Source organism: Canis aureus, chromosome 21, assembly GCF_053574225.1.
Source record: "Canis aureus isolate CA01 chromosome 21, VMU_Caureus_v.1.0, whole genome shotgun sequence".
Lineage (NCBI taxonomy): Eukaryota > Metazoa > Chordata > Mammalia > Carnivora > Canidae > Canis > Canis aureus.
The window spans coordinates 2,688,027-2,706,615 of record NC_135631.1 but is presented as its reverse complement, the minus strand read 5'-3'; the positions used below and the strand labels follow the sequence as shown (position 1 = coordinate 2,706,615).

The window sequence follows — 18,589 nt, the reverse complement described above, 5'->3', positions numbered from 1 at the left end:
ATACCTTAACCCTTTCCTTGCTCTGGAAATTGGCATGGTGAGGTCACAGGGAATCATCATCTGAGGGGAGCAAAGGAGGTGCTGAGCATTTGTCATAGTTGAAGACCTTCCCCACTCCCACCTGACTCCATTTCTGCCTCACACCCTGAACCTACCACAAGTTCCCAGGCTCTCAAGGGAAGAGGTATCAGTCCTGAAGCAGAAACAGGCCATGCAGTGTGGGAGACAAGAGCTCTGGGGTCAGACAGATCCAGGCTCAGGCTGGCTCTGCTCCCTCACCAGCTCTGGAGTGGCAGGCAAGTCACCTTGTTCGTCTTGCTGTGGCTGATCCCTCACCTGTATAATGGGCACAATGTGGGGTGACCCACAGTGGGGACACAGCGGGTGTCCTGCCTGCACTCTGTAGTTTCTGCCTGTCCGCCGGGGGCCTTCATTCATGTCTGTGGAATCTGAGCCCTGAAGAGTAATTGCCCTGGCCCCTGGCTCCCTTGCTGCTCCTGCTTCCTCAGGCCACCCAGAGAGTGGGGTCTGAGGAAATCCGAGGCACTGAGATTGCTGTTAGACCAGAAGTCCTGCACTGCTTCCTCCTCTGAAGGCTGGTGTGTCCTTTGGGTGGAATGAGGCTGTTCCCTCTAGAGGGGAGAGGGACTGACAGGATCTGGTGTGAAGGCTCTGGGCCAATATCTGGTCCTGGGAGGGCTGGAAAACAGACACACCTTACCTGTTGCTATGCCTACAAAGCAGCAGCCCCTCCCTGCCCGTGCTGCCCATGGGGAGGTGAGATGGTGCCTCTTTCCCAACAGAGCCGGTGGGGTGACACTGAGAGGCTGCTGTCCCATCGGAGATGCTCTCCCACTCCAGCTCCCCATCCTTCTACCACCCCTTGGGGGTATGAGGACTTTACAGTCTCATTTGAACCACAGAACTACACAGCTGTGTGTGAGAGAGGCGGGGCGGGGTCAGATTGTAGGAGCAGCCTAGTCTGGACCAGACCAGCGACGTAGCTGGGGTGTCACATGGGGCCCAGCCAGTGTCTTCTCTTCCCAACCACACACTTACACACACCAGTTTCTCTTTGAGGAGGGAAGGGGCTGTTTCTTCCTTTGTCCTAGACCAGCTTTAACTACACAGCTGTTACTGGTATCCAGAAAGCTCTCCCCTACCTGGACCCTGAGGACGGCAACTGGGAACAGCAAGGGATGGCCCATTTTGGAAAGCAAAGGGAATTAGAGGCCAGGGTATCAAGAGTTGGGGGTGGGCACCCCCCATGGCCAAGTGGTTTAGTGCCGCCTGCAGACCGCGGCGTGATCCTGGAGACCTGGAATCGAGTCCCAGATCAGGCTCCCCGCATGGAGCCTGCTTCTCCCTCTGCCTGTGTCTCTGCCTCTCTCTCTCTCTCTCTCTCTCTCTGACTCTCTCTGTGTCTGTCATGAAAAAATAAACAAAATCTTAAAAAAAAAATACTTTGGCTTAAGTTATTTAAAAAAAAAAAGAGTTGGGGGCAGTGCACCCTCTTCTCCCACCCCTTCACTCAGCATTGTGATTGGGCCTCGGCATCCCATCTGGAGAAAGCTGCCACCACCAGCCCCGGGTCACTGCTAGTGTGTGAGCCTTCCTTGGCGTTTGGGTAAACGGTTGCAGCAGCATCTGGTCTGGAGTTGTCAGAGACAGGGGTGGAAGAGGGACTCCCCCACCAGAGCCACCAAGCTCTGAGTCACCAATGTTAGGAAACTTCTGTACTTCAGGTGGAATCATGTCCTCGGCTCTGCTCTTCATCTCTCCCTGGAAGCCCAGAGGTGCCCACTGGGAGCTCCAGCCACACGCACTCATACAGTCCCTAGGGTCCTGGCCAAGGCTGGGCGGACGGACTCCTGCCAACCAGAAATGTGAGGATGAAGTCACGGAACCACTGTGCCACCTGCAGCCACTGTGGCTGCCACCCCGTGAAGGGAGCCGCACACACTAGAGACCAGCTTGCCCTGGAAAATGTTGCATGGGAAGACACATCAAGAGAGCGCTTGACAACTGAGCACCTACTATGTGCTGGGCCCAAGCAGGACCCTAGGGAAACAAAGTCAGGGCAGCCTAGTCCTTGCCCAAAAGGAGCTCACAGTCTAGTGAGCCAGCCATCAATCACGTCAACAGCAGTGAAGGTGCACTGAATGTCTCAATTTTACGGTGAGCTTCAGACATTTTCTCAACTAAACACCCAGCAACACAGCCACATCAACTGAAAAGCATGCTGGCATAAATGTAAACAGTCGTGATTGTGTGAAGGACAGAAAGACCTCACCTACAGTAACTCACATTCACGTTTCAAAGCCTGATTTTCAGCCTTATTCCTTCCTGCCTGTTAAGTGGGAGAGAAGTTTTACCAGTTTGCAGAAACAGTGGTGGAGATGCAGTGGAGGTCTGTGGCCCACCTGTCACGCACTGGTGAAGCCACCCGAGACACAAAGTGTTCTGAACCATATCTGTGCCTTCTTATCCCCTGTGACAAGGGCCCTACAGCTTTGCCCTCCTTCTCCCAAGCTTGTTAGGGAGAAAGGACCACATCCCGGGAAGCCACCACACAGAGACTACCCACCCCTGGCCCACATCTGGGTGACACCAGCTCAGAGCAGCACCCAGCATGCTTGCAGTATGCTCATACCTAGATCCCTCCTGATCTCAAGACTAGCTTTCCGGTTAGTCTCAAAACCCAGCTAGCTCAGTGTCGTAGGTGAACTCTTCCTTCAGAGTGCTATCAAGGCCTCACCTCTGCCCTGATACGCAGTATTTATCAGGAGCAGGAAAGCAGTCCTGGTGCAGGGGGTGGACTGTCCTGATGCTCCACTTGCCTCTGGATTCTAAATATGACAGTGGGGTTTGGGGTCTGGCAGGGAGCTCCCCGTGTCCCTCTTCTATGCCCATATCACCAATGGGAGAGAAACAAGATTCCACATAGATTTGGCCTGTGATGTTGGTTTAGGAGGGTAAGGAATCTGGTGAAGAAACCCAGAGTGGGCCATCTCTTGGTCCAGGGAATGGGGAAACCAGGCAAAGGAGGGAGTTTTTAATCAAGCCAGGGAGAGGGTGGGCTAGAGTAAGGCACCACACGCCTGCCTCAACCATTTCACTTTAGAAGGTCAACAAGTAGGGTGTAATTAGCCCCTGTCCCCCACCGTGGGCTCTCTGGGACAAGGTTCACTAGGTGAGTCAGAAGGTACAAAACATTAAAGAGGAGGTGTTTTCTTTTCCCTCCCTCCCTCCCTTCCTTGGATTGATTTATTCATGAGACAGAGAGGCAGAGGGAGAAGCAGGTTCCCTGCAGGGAGCCTGATGCGGGATGGGACTTGATCCTGGGACTCCAGGATCATGACCTGAGCTGAAGGCAGATGCTCAACCGCTGAGCCACCCAGGCATCCCAAAGAATGTTTCTGACCCCATTTCAAGGGCTGGGAGAAGGGGTGCAGGGTCTCTCTGTGACTCACGCCCAGTCAGCTCCACACCTCCATGGAGCCAATGAGGCCCTACCCTGGCCCTGCTCTGCCCTCCCACCCAGGACAAATTTCCAGCCCTCCTGCCCCTCAAGGTCACTCCAGGAGCCTGGAGATCCTGTTAGCAAACCCCTTCCCCCAATGATGACCCAGACAGAACTCTTAATAAAAAAAAATAATTTATTGTCAACAAAGGAGATATATACAACAGGAAAGTAAGTGAAAAGGAGGGAGTGAACAAAGCCCCCAGGTGGTCTGCTTGGGCCTCCTGCAGGGATGGAGCGGGAAGAGGTAATGGAGGCCTCCTGGTTTAGAAGCCTGAACAGGTGGGGGAGGAGAGGCGTCCCCCGAGGTAGTGGGACTCAGTTCAAACCCCATCGTGACCACCTCTTATGTAAGGCACTGTGCCAAGGGAGAATGGTGGGGGCTAAGAGGGGGGAAGGAAGGGGGACGGAGAGGTCTGGGTCAGCAAAAGGATTGGGGTAGGTGTTCTCCACAGGCCCAATGCCCTACCATACGACAGCCCTGAGGCCAGCCTTGCCCTTCCCAGGGCCTGGTCTTGTGCCTTGCCAGGGGTCAACATCTTCCAGTGCCCCCAAGTAACAACGGATGCTGCCCCCCATCCTCTCCTCCATCCTGCCTTGGCACCTGGTTTTACTCTCTCCATCAGGTGGCCAAGCTGGGCAGCTCTGAGTGATAAGCCAAAGGGGGACCTTGCCTCCTCCCTCCCTCCCTCCCCAGGAAAGCGAGAACCTACATGCCACTCCCTGCCTCTGGCTGCCCCCCCATGGTGGTGCTGGACTCTGACAGAACCACAGGCCAGTTGGGGGGGTCACCTCCTCCCACACTCTTGGTGCCCTGGGGGTGCTTGGACCAATCTTGCAGGAGGCTGACTGCTGGGGGCTCCTCCATCCGTACGCGGATAACCTGGAGATCCAGCGTCCCGCGAAGCCCCGGAGGGGGAGCTGGGCAGCGATGGGAGCAGAGAGCAAAAGTCAGGGCCCTTTGGACCCCCATCCCGAGAATGGCCCCTGAAGGCTTCTGCATTACCATTTCTAGCTCTTCCTTTCCACAGTCCAGGGCCTGGTATGAGGGGGAGCCCAAGGAACAGAGGAAAGCTCCACTCTTGGCTCATCCAAGGACCCCAACAAACCAAAAGATGAGATCCTTGCTTCTTAGGTAGAAGTCGGGCACACCCTGTTGGCTTCCTCCCCCATGTGTTTTGGTACACACATGCTCACTGCTGTATGCTCACCTCTTATGTAACTTCAGCTCACTCCACTTCATCTAAAACTCACTGGGCGCCCCAGCCTCTGTGGGCAGAGGTGGTGGGGGTGGGGAACACCCCAAAGAGAAGATGGCTCTGCCCACTACGGGGCTCACAAATGGATACAGAGGGAAAGGAGGGAAAACCTGATGGCCAGTCCTGGGTTAGAGTCCCAGCTCTGCTCTGCGAGCCCCACCAGGCCCTTCACCTCCCATCGGGACCCACCACATGGGGAGATCGGACGTTTACCATAACTGGGGAGGAGCTGCTCCAAATAAGCAAAGCCAGGACCCCAAGGAGGGGAGAGCAGACCCCCACAGTGACTGTGCAGCCATGAAAGCATCCCCTATCACATGGGAATGCACAAAAGTATTTTACATGGAAATCAGAACCAGACATGGTGACTGCAACTGTCCTGATGTCTGTTTTGGGAAAGATCTTTCACAGCAGGCCAGTACCTATGCAGTGGGTGGGATAGGGTAGAAGTGGGATCCTGGGGAGAACATCACTAGTCACCAGGAGAACTCTAGCTTCTTTTCTGGAGTGTAACAGGGATAGCAGTGACAGCGCCCAACTTGGTTTGCACTGGGGACCCTGTACCGTAGGAGAGGAGACCATAGCGGGCAAAGACCAGAGGCCAGGAGCCCACGGAGAGGACTGTTAAAGGAACCAGGCAAGAGATGGCTGGGACCAGGGCAGCCTCAGCGAGTGGGGGGGTGGGGAGGAGGGGTGAGACAGGAAGATGAATTCTGAATGGATTTTGGAGGTGGGGCTAACAGGATACGCGGGAGGTTCATGTGGAGTCTGAGAAACAGAAGAGGATGACGCCAGGATTGAGCCTGAGCAAAGTGTAGAATGCAAGAGGGGAGAGGAGGCTGGGAAGAGGAAGGTGACTGGGGGTGGGGGGCGGGGGGTTCAGTGTGACAGATCTTACAATCACAGACCGGTCACATGGGCATCTGGAAGAGAGGCTGGAATCAGCAGATCCGGCTGGGAGCTGGGAGCAGGTGAACTTGGGGTGGATCGCTCTGGGAGTGAGGAAGGCCCTGCTGGTTGAGGTATCTGGTATCCGGTCACTCACTTAACCACTCACGCACCAGACACGCGGGCAGCACATGGATCGTCTGCCGGGTGCATCACAGGAAACGAAACAGACACATATCCTGACCTGAAACAGCTTACATTCAAAAAAAAGGAGGAAAGATAATCAGCAGATCCGACTCAGGGAGCCATGTGTGAAAGAGCAGAAGTGGAACAGCCAGTGAGGCTAGAGGAAAACCCAGAAGGTTGCCTGGGAAGCCCACAGATGGCAAGTGGCTCTGGGAAAGGCCGAGGGCTGGGGTCACTGTTTTGTCACATCGGGAAGGGCATGGACTGAGAATCGACCACTGGATTCTCATTTTAGACAAGTCAATGGTGACCTTGCTGGAAAAGCCACGTCAGCATGAGGCTGGAAGATGGGAACAGGGCTGAAGCGGCTCCCAGAGAGACGAGGGTTGGTTAGTGCAGAAAATAGTCCCCAGCCTTGCTGAAAAAGTTTGGCGACAAATGGGACAGTGGCTAGCGAGGGATGAGGAGGCAAGGGGGAAATCTCAGCTTGCATCGGCTGCCGGATGCAATCTACAGGAGAGGGAAAACCGAACGGTGGACAGAGAGCAGAGGACAGAGGAAATGGTGGCTAGCAAGGCAGACAGCTGGGGTCTAGTGAGAGGCCCAGGGGGCCAAGCTTTGCTAGCGGGGTTTAGCTCCAGCAGCAATGAGAAGGCAGAGGATGTGGCTTGGATGCTGCAGAGGAGAAGGACACAGGTGGAAATGCACACATGCTGTCGCTTACTAGGTGAGGGGCCCTGAGAGTGCCTTGCCTCCCCAAGGCTGTGTCCTCTTCCCCAAATACTGTGTATGGTGGTTGTGGGAATTTAAGGAGACAGATTACACAAAGATGTTAAGAGTTTGGCACATGGTAAGAGCTCATGAACTTCAGGACTTCTCAAAGCAACAGGATTAAGTACCAGTTCCTTCTGGTAGCATAGAGGGCAGAGGTGAGGGTGGGTGTGGAGGGGAGCCTCAGGAGAGTGAGGCCTGACTTGTGATGCCCTTCCAGAAAGCATGCATGATCAAAGCCCAGGGCCATGAAAGAGCAAGCCAGAAGAACCTATCAGCCCAGGGACAAGCTGAGCCCCATCTGCACTCCAAACCCAGGGCTGGCCCTCCTCCCTCCTGGGAAGCCCAAACCCCTCTGCTTCCCCAGCTCTGTTCCTCTCTCCTCTACATTTGTGCATGTGTGTGTCCACGAACACACCTTCTCCAGAGGGTAGGCCTGAGTCCTTTTCTCCTGTTTCTCATTAAGGCTTGTTTCTGCTCGGGGACTCTGAAAATGTTACCACCAAATGACGGTGAAGGCAGCCACTACCCACTATTTCAATAAATCTTTACTGAGAGCTTTCTTTGTGCCAGGTATGATACCAAGTACCGAGGATATAGCAGCGAATAGAACAAAGACCCTGTCCCTTGTGAAATTCACACATGCTCACACTCATGTGCACAGGTGCCCGCATGCATACACGTGCGCGCGCGCACACACACACACACACACACCACACCTTTTCCTTGGTCCAGCCTGGAAACATACTGGACCTGGCCGAGGTATCTTAAAAGCCAGGTCTCTAGATCTTACTCAAATCAAATACTAGCAAGACAAAGAGGATTTTCCTTACAATTTGTGAGTGGGGTCCTCAAGGCTTCCCTTCTCTCTGGCTTGGACACTTCCCCTCCCTCTTCCTGCAAAGCCCTTTGGAAAGCTCCAGAAAGTCTCCTCTGCTTCACACTGTGATCCATCAGCTCAGCTGACCTCACCGTAGTGACCTCACCAATTTCTAAATCCTTGACTTTTAAACCTTTTTAAACTGATAGAATTAGAATCTTTACTCAAAATCTTTTAAGAACTTCAATACAAAAAGCAACTCAACATGAAGATATTCTGGTTGAAGCCTCACAGGGTTTTGAGAAATCTGCCCAAGCTTTGGGATCCCCAAACAGTCTGTGGCCACCGCTCTGGAAGCCTTTGCTCCGCACAGAACTACAGTGGCTGCGTCACTCCTCCAACCTGTACCTTCAAACAGACAGTAAATTTCTTGGGGACAGAGAAACTCTGTCCTCACTCATGTTATTTTCCATAGTGCTCCCCTGAGGGCCCAGCCTGGCTACAGGCAGGAACACTTACACAGCGTCCACTGTGTGTTCCCGCCACCTCCAACCTCCCTAGATTCTGCCACCTGCTGAGAAAAACCCTCTCATGTCAATTATATTCATGTATCCCAAGGCCTCAGACTTTGCCCACGTACCCCAAAGGAATGTGAGGTCTCAGGGACTCCCTTCTCAGCTACTCACCACTCCAGACAGGTGAATTGGGGCACAGGGTATCCCAGGTTTCAAAATGAAGGCTCCCTTTCGAGAATGAAACCAGAAGACCCATTAAACAGTGGAAGCAGTGAGCCATTTAAAGCAGTGATCCACCGAAGAGAACGAGGAAGCTCAGGGAACGCTCAAGTCCAAGCAGAGCACACAGTCTCGGGGAGGCAGGACTGGAATGTGGCTCAAGCTGAAACTTGAGACAGTTAAGACCGTGATCTACGTGAAGAGCTGACGCCTGCCTCAAGATGAGAAAAAACAGAGCCTATCTTGGTAAAATAGAATTCAGTGAAAAGTGCGTGTACACACATACAGGCACACGCTGAGCTTCGTGAGAGGTCTCAAGACACAAAACCAACTATTAACAGTGCTCACCACTGTTGAGTGAGGTGGGGTGGGCAAGAGAAGGGGCATATTTGCTTTTTCTTCCTTTCTTTTTTTTTTTTTTGCTTTTTCTTTGTACAAAAAGTCCACCTCCTTTTTGAGACCCCTGCTCTGGGGAGCCCCTGGTACCTCCCGTGCTAGCTTTCCCTGGGCTCTAACTCCGAATGCACTATTTCAGGCAGGCCACGACAAAGTGCTCTGTGTGTCACCTGGTCACTCCTTCAAGAGCCATTTCCTGGGCAGCACGGGTGGCTCAGCGGTTTAGCGCCGCCTTCAGCCCAGGGCCTGATCCTGGAGACCCAGGATCGGGATCGAGTCCCACATCGGGACTGCATGGAGCCTGCTTCTCCCTCTGCCTGTGTCTCTGCCTCTCTCTCTCTGTGTCTCTCATGAATAAATAAAATCTTAAAAAAAAAAAAAAAGCCATTTCCTGAGCCCGAGGCGCCTGGCATGGAGAGATGAAGAGGAATGAGGCTCAGCCTCTGCCCTCCCAAGGCATGTTCTGGTCTAATCTGAATCCAGCCACTGCCTGGCTATATGACTGTGTTGCTCAAAGATATCCCACTCCCTAATCCCCAGGATCTCTGACTATGCTATCTTACGTGGCAAGGGAGAACTGAGGCAGTAGATGGAATTAATGTTGCTAACCAGCTGACTTCAAAATAGATTGTCCTGGATGATCTGGGTGGGCTCCACAGGATGACAGGGGTCCCAGGGGGGGAAGAGGGAGGCAGACAAGTCAGAACAAAGACGACATCCTCAGAAAGACTCTACTGGCCACTGCTGGCTTTGAAGACGGAAGGAGACCATAGCCAAGGAATGCTCGCTTCTAAGAAGCTGGGCAGGACAAGAAAATGGATTACCCCCCAGCGACCCCCTGCTGGAGCCTCTAGAAAAGAATAGGACCCTGCCGATTTTAGATGGATGAAACCCATTCTAGACCTCTGACTTCCAGAACTGAAAAGTAATAAAGTGTATTCTTGTAAGCCACTAAGATTTGTGGTAGTTTGTCATAGAAGCCACAGAAAACGAATACAAGGATCAAGGGAGGGAAGAACCAGCTGAGACTCCACCTTCCCACGCGGAAAACAGACTTTTCTAAGGGCCAGATGAACTACATAGAAAAGTTTCTTGAAATTGGTTGAACATGATACAAATGCAAGCACTTCACGCTATCATTCAAAAGTCACTGAGCTGCTCTCTACGGAGGTGCCTGCTGAGTTGACCAGGGGTCTGTTCTGTTCCAGTCCCACTCGGGCCCTGGCTCCACCAGGGCGAGCTAGGCACCTCAGGTTCCAGGAGGAATCAGCCATAAGTGTGCTGATGGGTGTCAGGCTCTGGGGAGTACTGGCTTAGCCCAACCTAACAACCAACTCCAGGACACTCCCCAGGAGCTAACAGAGCGGCTCAGCTTGCTGGCCAGTCCCCACCATTCTGGTCTGCCCGCCCTCGGCCCCGCGTCTCAGGGGCCCTGAGCAGTAACCACCTGTATCCCAGGCTCTGCTGCAGAGCAGCCTTGAGGAGGCCAGACCCCAGGGATGTAGCCTGGCTCTCTCCGACCCACCCTTGTCGTCCCCTCCCAGGAGCTCACCTGGAGAGGGGCTTTCTGGCTGGGGAAGGCCTCCTGCAGCAACCCCTTCTCTGGGTGAGTCCTTGCTGTCTGAGGCCCTGAGCTGTGTGTGAGAGAAGAGCTGGAGGACGAAGCCCGGGGGGAAGCTGCCGTCGGTGAAGTGACGGACCTCAGCAGGAGCAGCAAAAGTCTCCATGGGTGAGTCAGGTGATGGGGGGTCTGGAAGGAAGGACAGGATAGAACAGAGTCTGTAAGGCTGTGCTGCCTATGGCCACTGAAGCCAGAGTCCAGAGGCCTGGACGGCCCCCCTGCCCTGGCGTGACTTTCCTCTTGGAGCACTGCGCCTGGAGCCCACGCCCGTCATGGGCCTCTCCCTCACCTGGGTCAGGGTCTGGGTCCAGGTCCAAGTTTTTGGTCATGGGTCTGCCTCTTTTCTTTCTGACCGGTTCTTCTCCAGGGGGCTCCTTCCATCTCTGACCACGGGGCTTCCTATTTCCTGCCTCTGGGGCAGGGGCAGCTACAGAATGAGAAGACCTTGTACCTTTGAAAGGGGCCACGCCTGGGCCCTGTAGCCTCTCGCCACACAGAACACAGAATGCGCACTCCCCTCTCCCCAGCTCAGCCGCAAGGGCTTCCCAAAAACTGACCAGGAAGCTCGAGGGGGCGGAGTCCCCTGGGCCGGCTCCTTTTCGGGAGAGATGGGTTGTCCTCAGAGTCGAGGAGAACAACGATCTCTGCTGGCATTTTGGCAGGGTCTGGGTCGGAGTCCGGGTCAGCTTCGACATCCTGGCCTGAGTCTGAAGAAGGCAAACACCCAGTGAGTTCCAAGTGCTCTGTGAGTCCGACTTTTCCCTTCATCCTCCACCCGACCCTCACTTCCAACTACCTGAGGTGGGCGAGGAAGGCTGCTCAGCTCTGATGTCTTGCAAAAGGGCCACTCCCTCACTCCAGGCCTCCAGGATGTTGCTTTTCTCTGAAGGGCTCAGGTCCAGGGTGTGAGGATGCTGCTCCAGGATATGCATGCGCGCCGTGTCGGCAGAGGGGGACCGGATTTCGGACCCACACACCATGCACAGTGCCCGCCCGCTGCCTCCGGGGCTGTTTCCCACAAGGAACTCCTGCTCCCAAGACACCTGCTGCTTGGGCTCCTCACAGCCATCGCTGCCTGCCTCCAGCAGGTTGGGCCTAGGCGGTGGGGTCTTCTCCTGCTGGGCCACTACAGAGGGAGACGTGCAGGAGGATGTTACCAGTAGAGGTACCCATGGCCTAGAATACTTACATGATTCCCCAAACTTGGTGGAGGGCTGGAGGGCGGAGGGAGGCACATTCTTACCCCAAGTCTCTCTCTCTCCTCTCCCCTGCAGCCCGCAAGGCACTAACCATACTAAACGCAACCTGTGTGCATCGGCATCCCACTATCTGTGTATCTGCTTTTTTTTTTTTTTTTAAAGATTTTATTTATTTATTCATGAAAGAGAGACAGAGAGAGGCAGAGACACAGGCAGAGGGAGAAGCAGGCTCCATGCAGGGAGCCCGATGTGGGACTCAATCCCGGGACTCCAGGGTCACGTCCCAGGACAAAGGCAGGCGCCAAACCACTGAGCCACCCAGGGATCCCCTGTATATCTCCTTTCAATCTGGCTCCAGACCACAGGGTTTCCAACAGGCTGTGTTCTTGCAGGTTTTCAGCTTTGGCACATTCATCTAGACCATTCTGATTGGTCTGACAAATTCCTACACTTCCTTTATGGCCTTGCTCACATTGTCACTCCTGGGAAGCCTTTGGGACCTCCCACCCCGACGGTTGATTATATCCACCTCTGACTTCCAGGCCATGCTGCATACTTTCTTGAGAACATCTGATTGTCTCACTGCCCCCACAGGGCCTGCCACCTAGGAGATGCTCCGGGAGCCTGCAGTCAGCAAAGAACAGGCATGCCTGTTTCTCCACCTGGCAAGGACCCTTCAGAAGGCTGCCACACCCCATCACAATCCCTCTCCCACCTCCCAGAGCATTTGCAGGGGTGATCTCATTCCCAAGGGTCTGCCTGGCATCTGTTCCCTGTGCACATGGGCCACAAGCTCTGGCAGGGCAGGAATTCTTTCCGGTTCAACAAAGGCAGCCTTGGACCCCCATTAGCCTGGCAGCTCCATGCTTCTGCAGCAGAGTCCCCTTGCTCTTTTGTAACCGCATCTCCTTCCCATCTGAGAAGATGGGATGAAGTAAAATATGAGGGGCCCTGACGTCTGGGAACCGTATGGATAAGTGGCATATGAAACGGGTCTGAGAAGTGGCCAGGACTCGGAAGATTCAGGTCCGAGGCTGGGCTGTTCCTATGTCCCATGTGACCATGCACAATAACCTTGACCTCTTGACTGCCATTGGGCTTTCTTTCCCACCACTGCTCGGAAACAACTCCCGTCAAGGTCACCAAAGCTAAACCTGGCTGTCAGTTCTTAAATTTCATCATTTGGCTCGTCACTTCTTCCATCTAGGTTTTTGTTACTTGGCTTCCAGGCACTGCCTCCTGTTGATTCATTCCTTTCTTCCCTGGGGCTCTCTTGCAGTTGCTGGTACTGGGTCCTCCTCACCTCTTTTCAGGTGCCTGTGCAGCTCTCTCATCTCTTTCAAGGAATAGCCTGAAGAACTATCTTTTTACCACAGCCCTCTTGCCTCCTGCAGAAAGCTGGACACCCCATTCCCCTTTACCCCTCATGTCCTGCTCCTCAGCCCACACCACCATCAGACCTAACGTGTGTTTTACTTGTGCACCATGCCTCCCCACTGCCCAGTGAGCTCCAGGACAGCAAGACTTTGGATCGTTCACACCTGGACCTCCAGCATCAAAAACAATGCCTGGCATGCAGTGGCATTCAGAAATCTTTGATGAGGGACTGACTCAATCTCCAACCTGCAGTCACTGGAGAGAGCTCCACAGTTCAGTTTTTTAGACCTCTCCTATCTAACTCCTTCCTCTGACGGGTGTTGTCCCGTTGCCTGGCGGCTGACAACTCCCGTATCTATACCACCAGCCGCTCTCCAGTGGCACTGAAATGCATGTGTCTGATGCCTATCTGGCCTTACAGCTTGGATGTGTCACAGGCATCTCAAACTCGCCCCATTCAAATCTTAACTCTCTGTCTTCATACGCTTGCATCCTAGTTGCCTGGTCTTGGGATGTGGGAGGCCTGTCCTTCTGGGTGCTCAGGTCAAAAGCCTTGAATTCATCCTTTTCTCCTCTAAACTCTTTCAAAAAGCTTCTGCTTCAGGACACTTACACTTGCTATTCTCTCTGCCTAAGATGCTTTCCCTCCAATCATCCACAAAGGTTCGTTCTCTCCCTTCCTGGGAGTCTGGGCTCAAAATTCACATTGGAAAAGAAGCCTTTCTGACTACTTGATATTCCAAATAAAACGCCTCCCAATCCATTTTCTCCTCCCTTTGCTCTGGTGTTCTCTGAACCACTTATCGGCACCTGACACCCTATGCACTGAATTACGTTTGTCTTTGGTCATTCATTTATACGTATATGTAGATGAGACGTTACATCTTTGTTCATAACCATTTGCATGTCCAGCCTAAAACTGCCTCGTTTATAATAGGTGCTACTAATAAAAACCTGTTGAATGAATTAACTTCTCCGGACTTCTGTTTCCCCACCGTAACAGTGGGGAATAGGGCCTCCCTTAAAGGGTTGTTGAAACAATTAATTCACGCAGCCTAGCATCCAGCACTCAGTAAATACTAGCACAAATACGGAAAAGAACCTCTGCTAGATCTAAAGCTCTGACAAGGGCAGCAGCTTTCATTTCCTCGACTTGTTTTAAAACCCTGCAGATTCCAAAAAGGCTGAGAGGCAGTGCACGGAGATAGCGTGTTCCGCGGGGATTAAATAAATGGCCTTGCTCTCTCTTTTGGGTACAATCCCCTTTATGGGAAGAGGTATCTTAAAATAAACACACGTTCGCATTTCTACGAAAAAGATTTTTTTTGGCATTTTCGCCAGTATTAAGTTTTCCGTTTAGACGGCCCTTTGTTTTCTAATGGTCTGCAAGATCCTGCAGACTAAAGAAATTGGTAAAGGGGGAGGGGAAAGCAAGTGTTCCCAGACCGTTCCTGCTATCCCCTCCTGAGGCCAAGCCCCTTCCTGCGTGGCAGAGGGTACCCCTGGCAAGCGCTGTATCCCATTCACCCCCGAAGCGCTAGAATCTGACACCTGTGGCTTACTCAAGTGTTAGGCAGGAGATGCAAAGAGGGGTTGGGGGACAGGAAGGCTTTCCGTGCAGAGGGCCCTGAAAATCCTCCCCTCGGCGGGCGGCATCCTCCAGCTCCCTCCGGACAGCAGGCCGCCGCGCCCAGCCTCGGGCCTGGAGGCCTCGCTGCCCCTCGGCCTGGACCGCAGCCCGGCCCCCGCCTCCGCGGGGCGGGAGGCCGCGGCCGCCGGTGCGGGGCCCGGGCGAGGGGGCGCTCGGGCACCGGAAGATCCGGAGCGCGCGGGGCGTGGATCGAAGGCTCCAGACCCCGGACGGGGGCGGGGGAGGGGGAATTCGGGGAGGCCCCAGATTCCAGACCCCGGAGGGGGCGGAGCCAGAGCGGGGGAGGGGGCGCCCGGGTCCCAGGCCGGAGGGGGAGGGGGCGCGCGGGCCGCGCCGTGACGCGGAAGTGGGGTCCCCTCCAGCCTCACCTCTGAGCATCGGCTCGGGCCGTGGAATCACGGCCACCACCACGGCCTCTTCCTCGTCCTCCCCTTCCTCGCATTTGAGCGTCACCTCGAAGCAGTCGAGCGCGGCGCCCTCGGCCTTCAGGGCCATGATGCGGCCGAGGCGGGGGGCGGGGGGGGACGCGGTGACCGGACGCGGGAGGCCGGGCGCGCCGCCAGGAGCCCCCTCCCCGCCGCCCGCCGCCCGCCGCTCACCGCCCGGCCTGCGAGGGCGCGACCGGGCCTCCCCGAGACCGAGCGCGTCGGGACCCCGGGCGGGGAGGGCTCAATCCGGGGCCCCAGGCCCCCGCCGCTCCCTTTTATGGAGGCTCATTGTCGGCGCCCGCCCGGCCGGCCCGCCGCGGGCCCGCCCCCGACCCCGCGCGGCCAATCGCACGTGGCCCCGCCCCGGGCACGCGGCTCCGTTACCTCCCCGGGACCCGCAGGGCGGCGGGGGCGGCGGGGCGCTGCCGGCCGGGAGAGGCCCGAGACCCCGCGCTGGGGGCCCCTCCCCGGGCTGCCCCCCGGCCCCCGGCCCCCGGCCCCCGGCCCCTGGGCGCGCGTCGAGAGCGCTCGCGGGGCCCCGGGGGCGCTGCGGTCGCTGGTGCCTTCCCCGAACGAGCCTGCCCCCGCCGGGAGATGCCCAGGCGGGAAAAGCAGCGGCGGGGCGGTGAGCAGGGCCGCGGCCCGGGCGGGGGACGGGACCCCGATGGCTCGCGGGCGCCGTGACCTTGGGCTCGCCCTCTGTTTTCTTAGACGACCTCATCCTTTCTCCGAAAACGCCGTGGAGCCTCCCGGACGAGGGGGGCGACGGTGGAAGAGCCAAGTGGAGGGTGGGCGCGCGCACCGCGCCGGAGGGTTTGGATTGCCTTTTTTTTGTTTGTTTTGTTTTTTTGTTTTTTAACGTGAGTCTAGAAATGTGGAGCCTCCTCAAGGTCACACGAATCCTTGAGAGCCCCGAGACCAGGGTCCAGTGGCCGTGACACGCGGCTGCATCATAATCCCGCTCGGTGCAACCTGGGTGAGCTCTTCTCTCTGTGACGTAGAATGGGCATCTCTGCTGTAGAAACTCTCCTGAGATTTGGGTGGGGAAAATGTCTGACGCTGGAAATCCGTCTTAAAATGCCACCGCGTCCGACCAGACTCAGTAGGAATTCAGAATAACGTGTGGAGTAGGTTGGAGGTTGGAGGGCAGATACGAACCGGTATTATCAGGACGACCATAGGTCTTTAAGTGGAGAATTTTGTTACTTTCAAGAGTATCCAGGACTTTAAAGATTTTTCAAATAAAGGTGTTAACCAAGCTGGTTTAAGTCATTTCTACCTCATGATCACCTAGTAACTTTTGCAGGGATCCCTTCGTTGACCTGCTCCCCTCTGCATTGCCCTGCGCGGGGCCGATCCCCAGGCTCCCAGGACTGGGGCCTTCAGGTCTGGGTTAGGCCATTGGGAGCCAGTGGCAGGAGACTGGAAAATCGAAGGGAGGATAAAGCCAGTGTGTTTCTTCTCTTTCTGTCGCTTGCTCAGGTTTGGGCAGGTCTCCAGCTGTAGATAAAGCTCCTCTGTGGCTCTAGCTCTTACTGGATAGGCTGCCATGGTTCCAACTTTTGGAGGAGGATCTTCACTTCCAGGCTACATTAATTCCATCTCCTCCATTTGTTCCTCCAGTTTAGAAGTGATGGGAGTGTCCTGTCATTGCTAATCTCTGGGTTACCTCTCTATCCCCTGTTGGACTACTCAGCCCTGTCACTGGTGTCACCAATTCCCTGCATTAAATTCTTTGTTTTACCTACTTAGAGTAATTCCTATTGCCCCCATTGGACTCCGAGTAATACACTCAATACTATACTAAGGCACTTTGTCCTCACAAGCCTTTCTTCCTTTTTTTTTTTTTTTTTTTCCAAGATTTTATTTATTCATGAGAGACACAGGCAGGAACATGGACAGAAGGAGAAGCAGGCTCCCTCCGGGAAGCCTGATGTGGGACCGATCTCAGGACTCTGGGATCATGACCTGAGCCAAAGGTAGACACTCAACCACTGAGCCACCCTGGTGCCTCTGTCCTCATAAGTCTTATGTAGTAGACTGTATTGTTCCCATTTAACAAAGTAGGAAGTTGAAGCTTAAAGGGTAAATTACTTGCCCAAGGTAAAACAGCAAGAATCCTTTTCATCAAATCTAAAATGAGTGTTTTCTCTACATTTTAACATCCTTAGTATGGGCATGCTTTCTATAATGGACATCACTGTGAAGTTTTAGGAATATCAAGACAAAAAAAAAAAAGGAATATCAAGACAGTTTAAGATCGCTCTTTTTTTTTTTTTTTAAGATCGCTCTTTTGATATACATATGGTGATGTTACCAGCAGAAATAAATCATGCTCAGAATGCGACATAGGCAAGGCCACTTGGTGACCACAAAGATGACTCTAAGCGATTGCTGCTCCTTTACCATAGATCACTCCAGCTCTGCTTGCATCTTCCTGTATCCTAGATGAACGTTTTAAAGATACCTAGTTTCTAAGTTGTCCCTGCTTTTTGACAGCGTTCAATCCAGAACTGGTCCCTCACTTCCTTAATCCCTCCACAGAACCTTGGAGTGCAAGCCTGAATTTAGAGACTCACGTGAGGGCTTCCCTCGGGTACCTTTACCTTTATAGCAACAAGTTAAATAAACCTAACTTTCTTTTACAGCAGCTGTGTTCCTGGTGGTCTTTGGTCAGAGGGTTTTGACAATGTTAGCCAATTTATTTAGCATACATTTTCATTTTTGTGTATATGAAGAGTGATATACACGAATAGACATTTTTTCAAAGAAGACATTCAGATGGCCATCCAAAACATGAAAAGACACTCAACATCACTCATCATTAGGGAAATACAAATCAAAACCATGATGAAATAGCACCTCACACCTCTCAGAATGGCTAAAATTAACAACATAGGAAACAACAGATGTTGGTGAGGATTTGGTAAAAGGGGAACCCTTTTGCACTATTGGTAGGAATATAAAATGGTGCAGCCACTCTGGAAAACAGTATGGAAACCTAAAAAAAATAAATAAATAAATAAAGAACTGCTCTCAATCCCGGAATTGCACTACTAGATATTTACCTGAAGGATATAAAAATACTGATTTGAAGGGGGCATATGCACCCTAATGTTTATAACATTATAAACAATAGCCAAATTATGGAAAGAGCCCAAATGTCTGTTGACTGATGAAGAAGTTGTGTATACACACACACACACACACAATGGAATATTACTCAGCCATCAAAAAGAATGAAATCTTGCTATTTGCAACAACGTGGATGGAGCTAGAGGGTATTATACCAAACAAAATAAATCAGTCAAAGACAAATACCATATTTCACTCATATGTGGAATTTAATTTGTTTTTTTTTTTGTGTGTGTGTGTATATGTGGAATTTAAGAAACAAAACAGATGAACATAGGGAAGGGAGAAACAAAGAGAGAGAAGCAAACCATAAAAGACTCTTAACAATAGAGAACAACCTGAGAGTTGTTGGAGGGAAGTGGGGTGGAGGGACTAAATGGGTGAAGGGCATTAAGAGAGCACTTGTGATGAGCACTGGGTGTTGTATGTAAGTGGTGAATCACTAAATTCTACCGTGAAATCAATATTCTACTATATGCTAACTAGAATTTAATAAAATTTTGAAAAAAAATTTAACAAATTAAAAATGCAATCTTTGAACTGGAGAAAAAATGATATAATAAAAGTCTATGGGCAGCCCTGGTGGCTCAGTGGTTTAGTG

General features: G+C 53.2%; 1 protein-coding gene across 7 annotated transcripts; it reads right to left on the bottom strand.

Moving 5' to 3' along the window:
• Nucleotides 1-21: 21 nt before the first annotated feature.
• On the bottom strand, nt 22-15,134 carry SPINDOC (spindlin interactor and repressor of chromatin binding). 7 transcript variants are annotated; one of them, XM_077862124.1, is made up of 7 exons: nt 14,794-15,106; nt 11,242-11,324; nt 10,995-11,112; nt 10,756-10,905; nt 10,488-10,625; nt 10,130-10,327; nt 3,642-4,444 (listed from the first exon to the last, which is right to left on the bottom strand). In XM_077862124.1, exons 1-7 carry the CDS (start codon nt 14,918-14,920, stop codon nt 4,233-4,235), a joined length of 1,026 nt encoding a protein of 341 aa, XP_077718250.1. In that variant the 5' UTR covers nt 14,921-15,106; the 3' UTR covers nt 3,642-4,232. The 7 variants fall into 7 exon arrangements, with proteins under 7 accessions (XP_077718248.1, XP_077718250.1, XP_077718247.1 ...); XM_077862122.1 differs by lacking the exon at nt 3,642-4,444 and adding an exon at nt 22-699 and having other exon boundaries at nt 10,995-11,324; nt 14,794-15,134; XM_077862121.1 differs by having other exon boundaries at nt 10,995-11,324.
• Nucleotides 15,135-18,589: the final 3,455 nt, after the last annotated feature.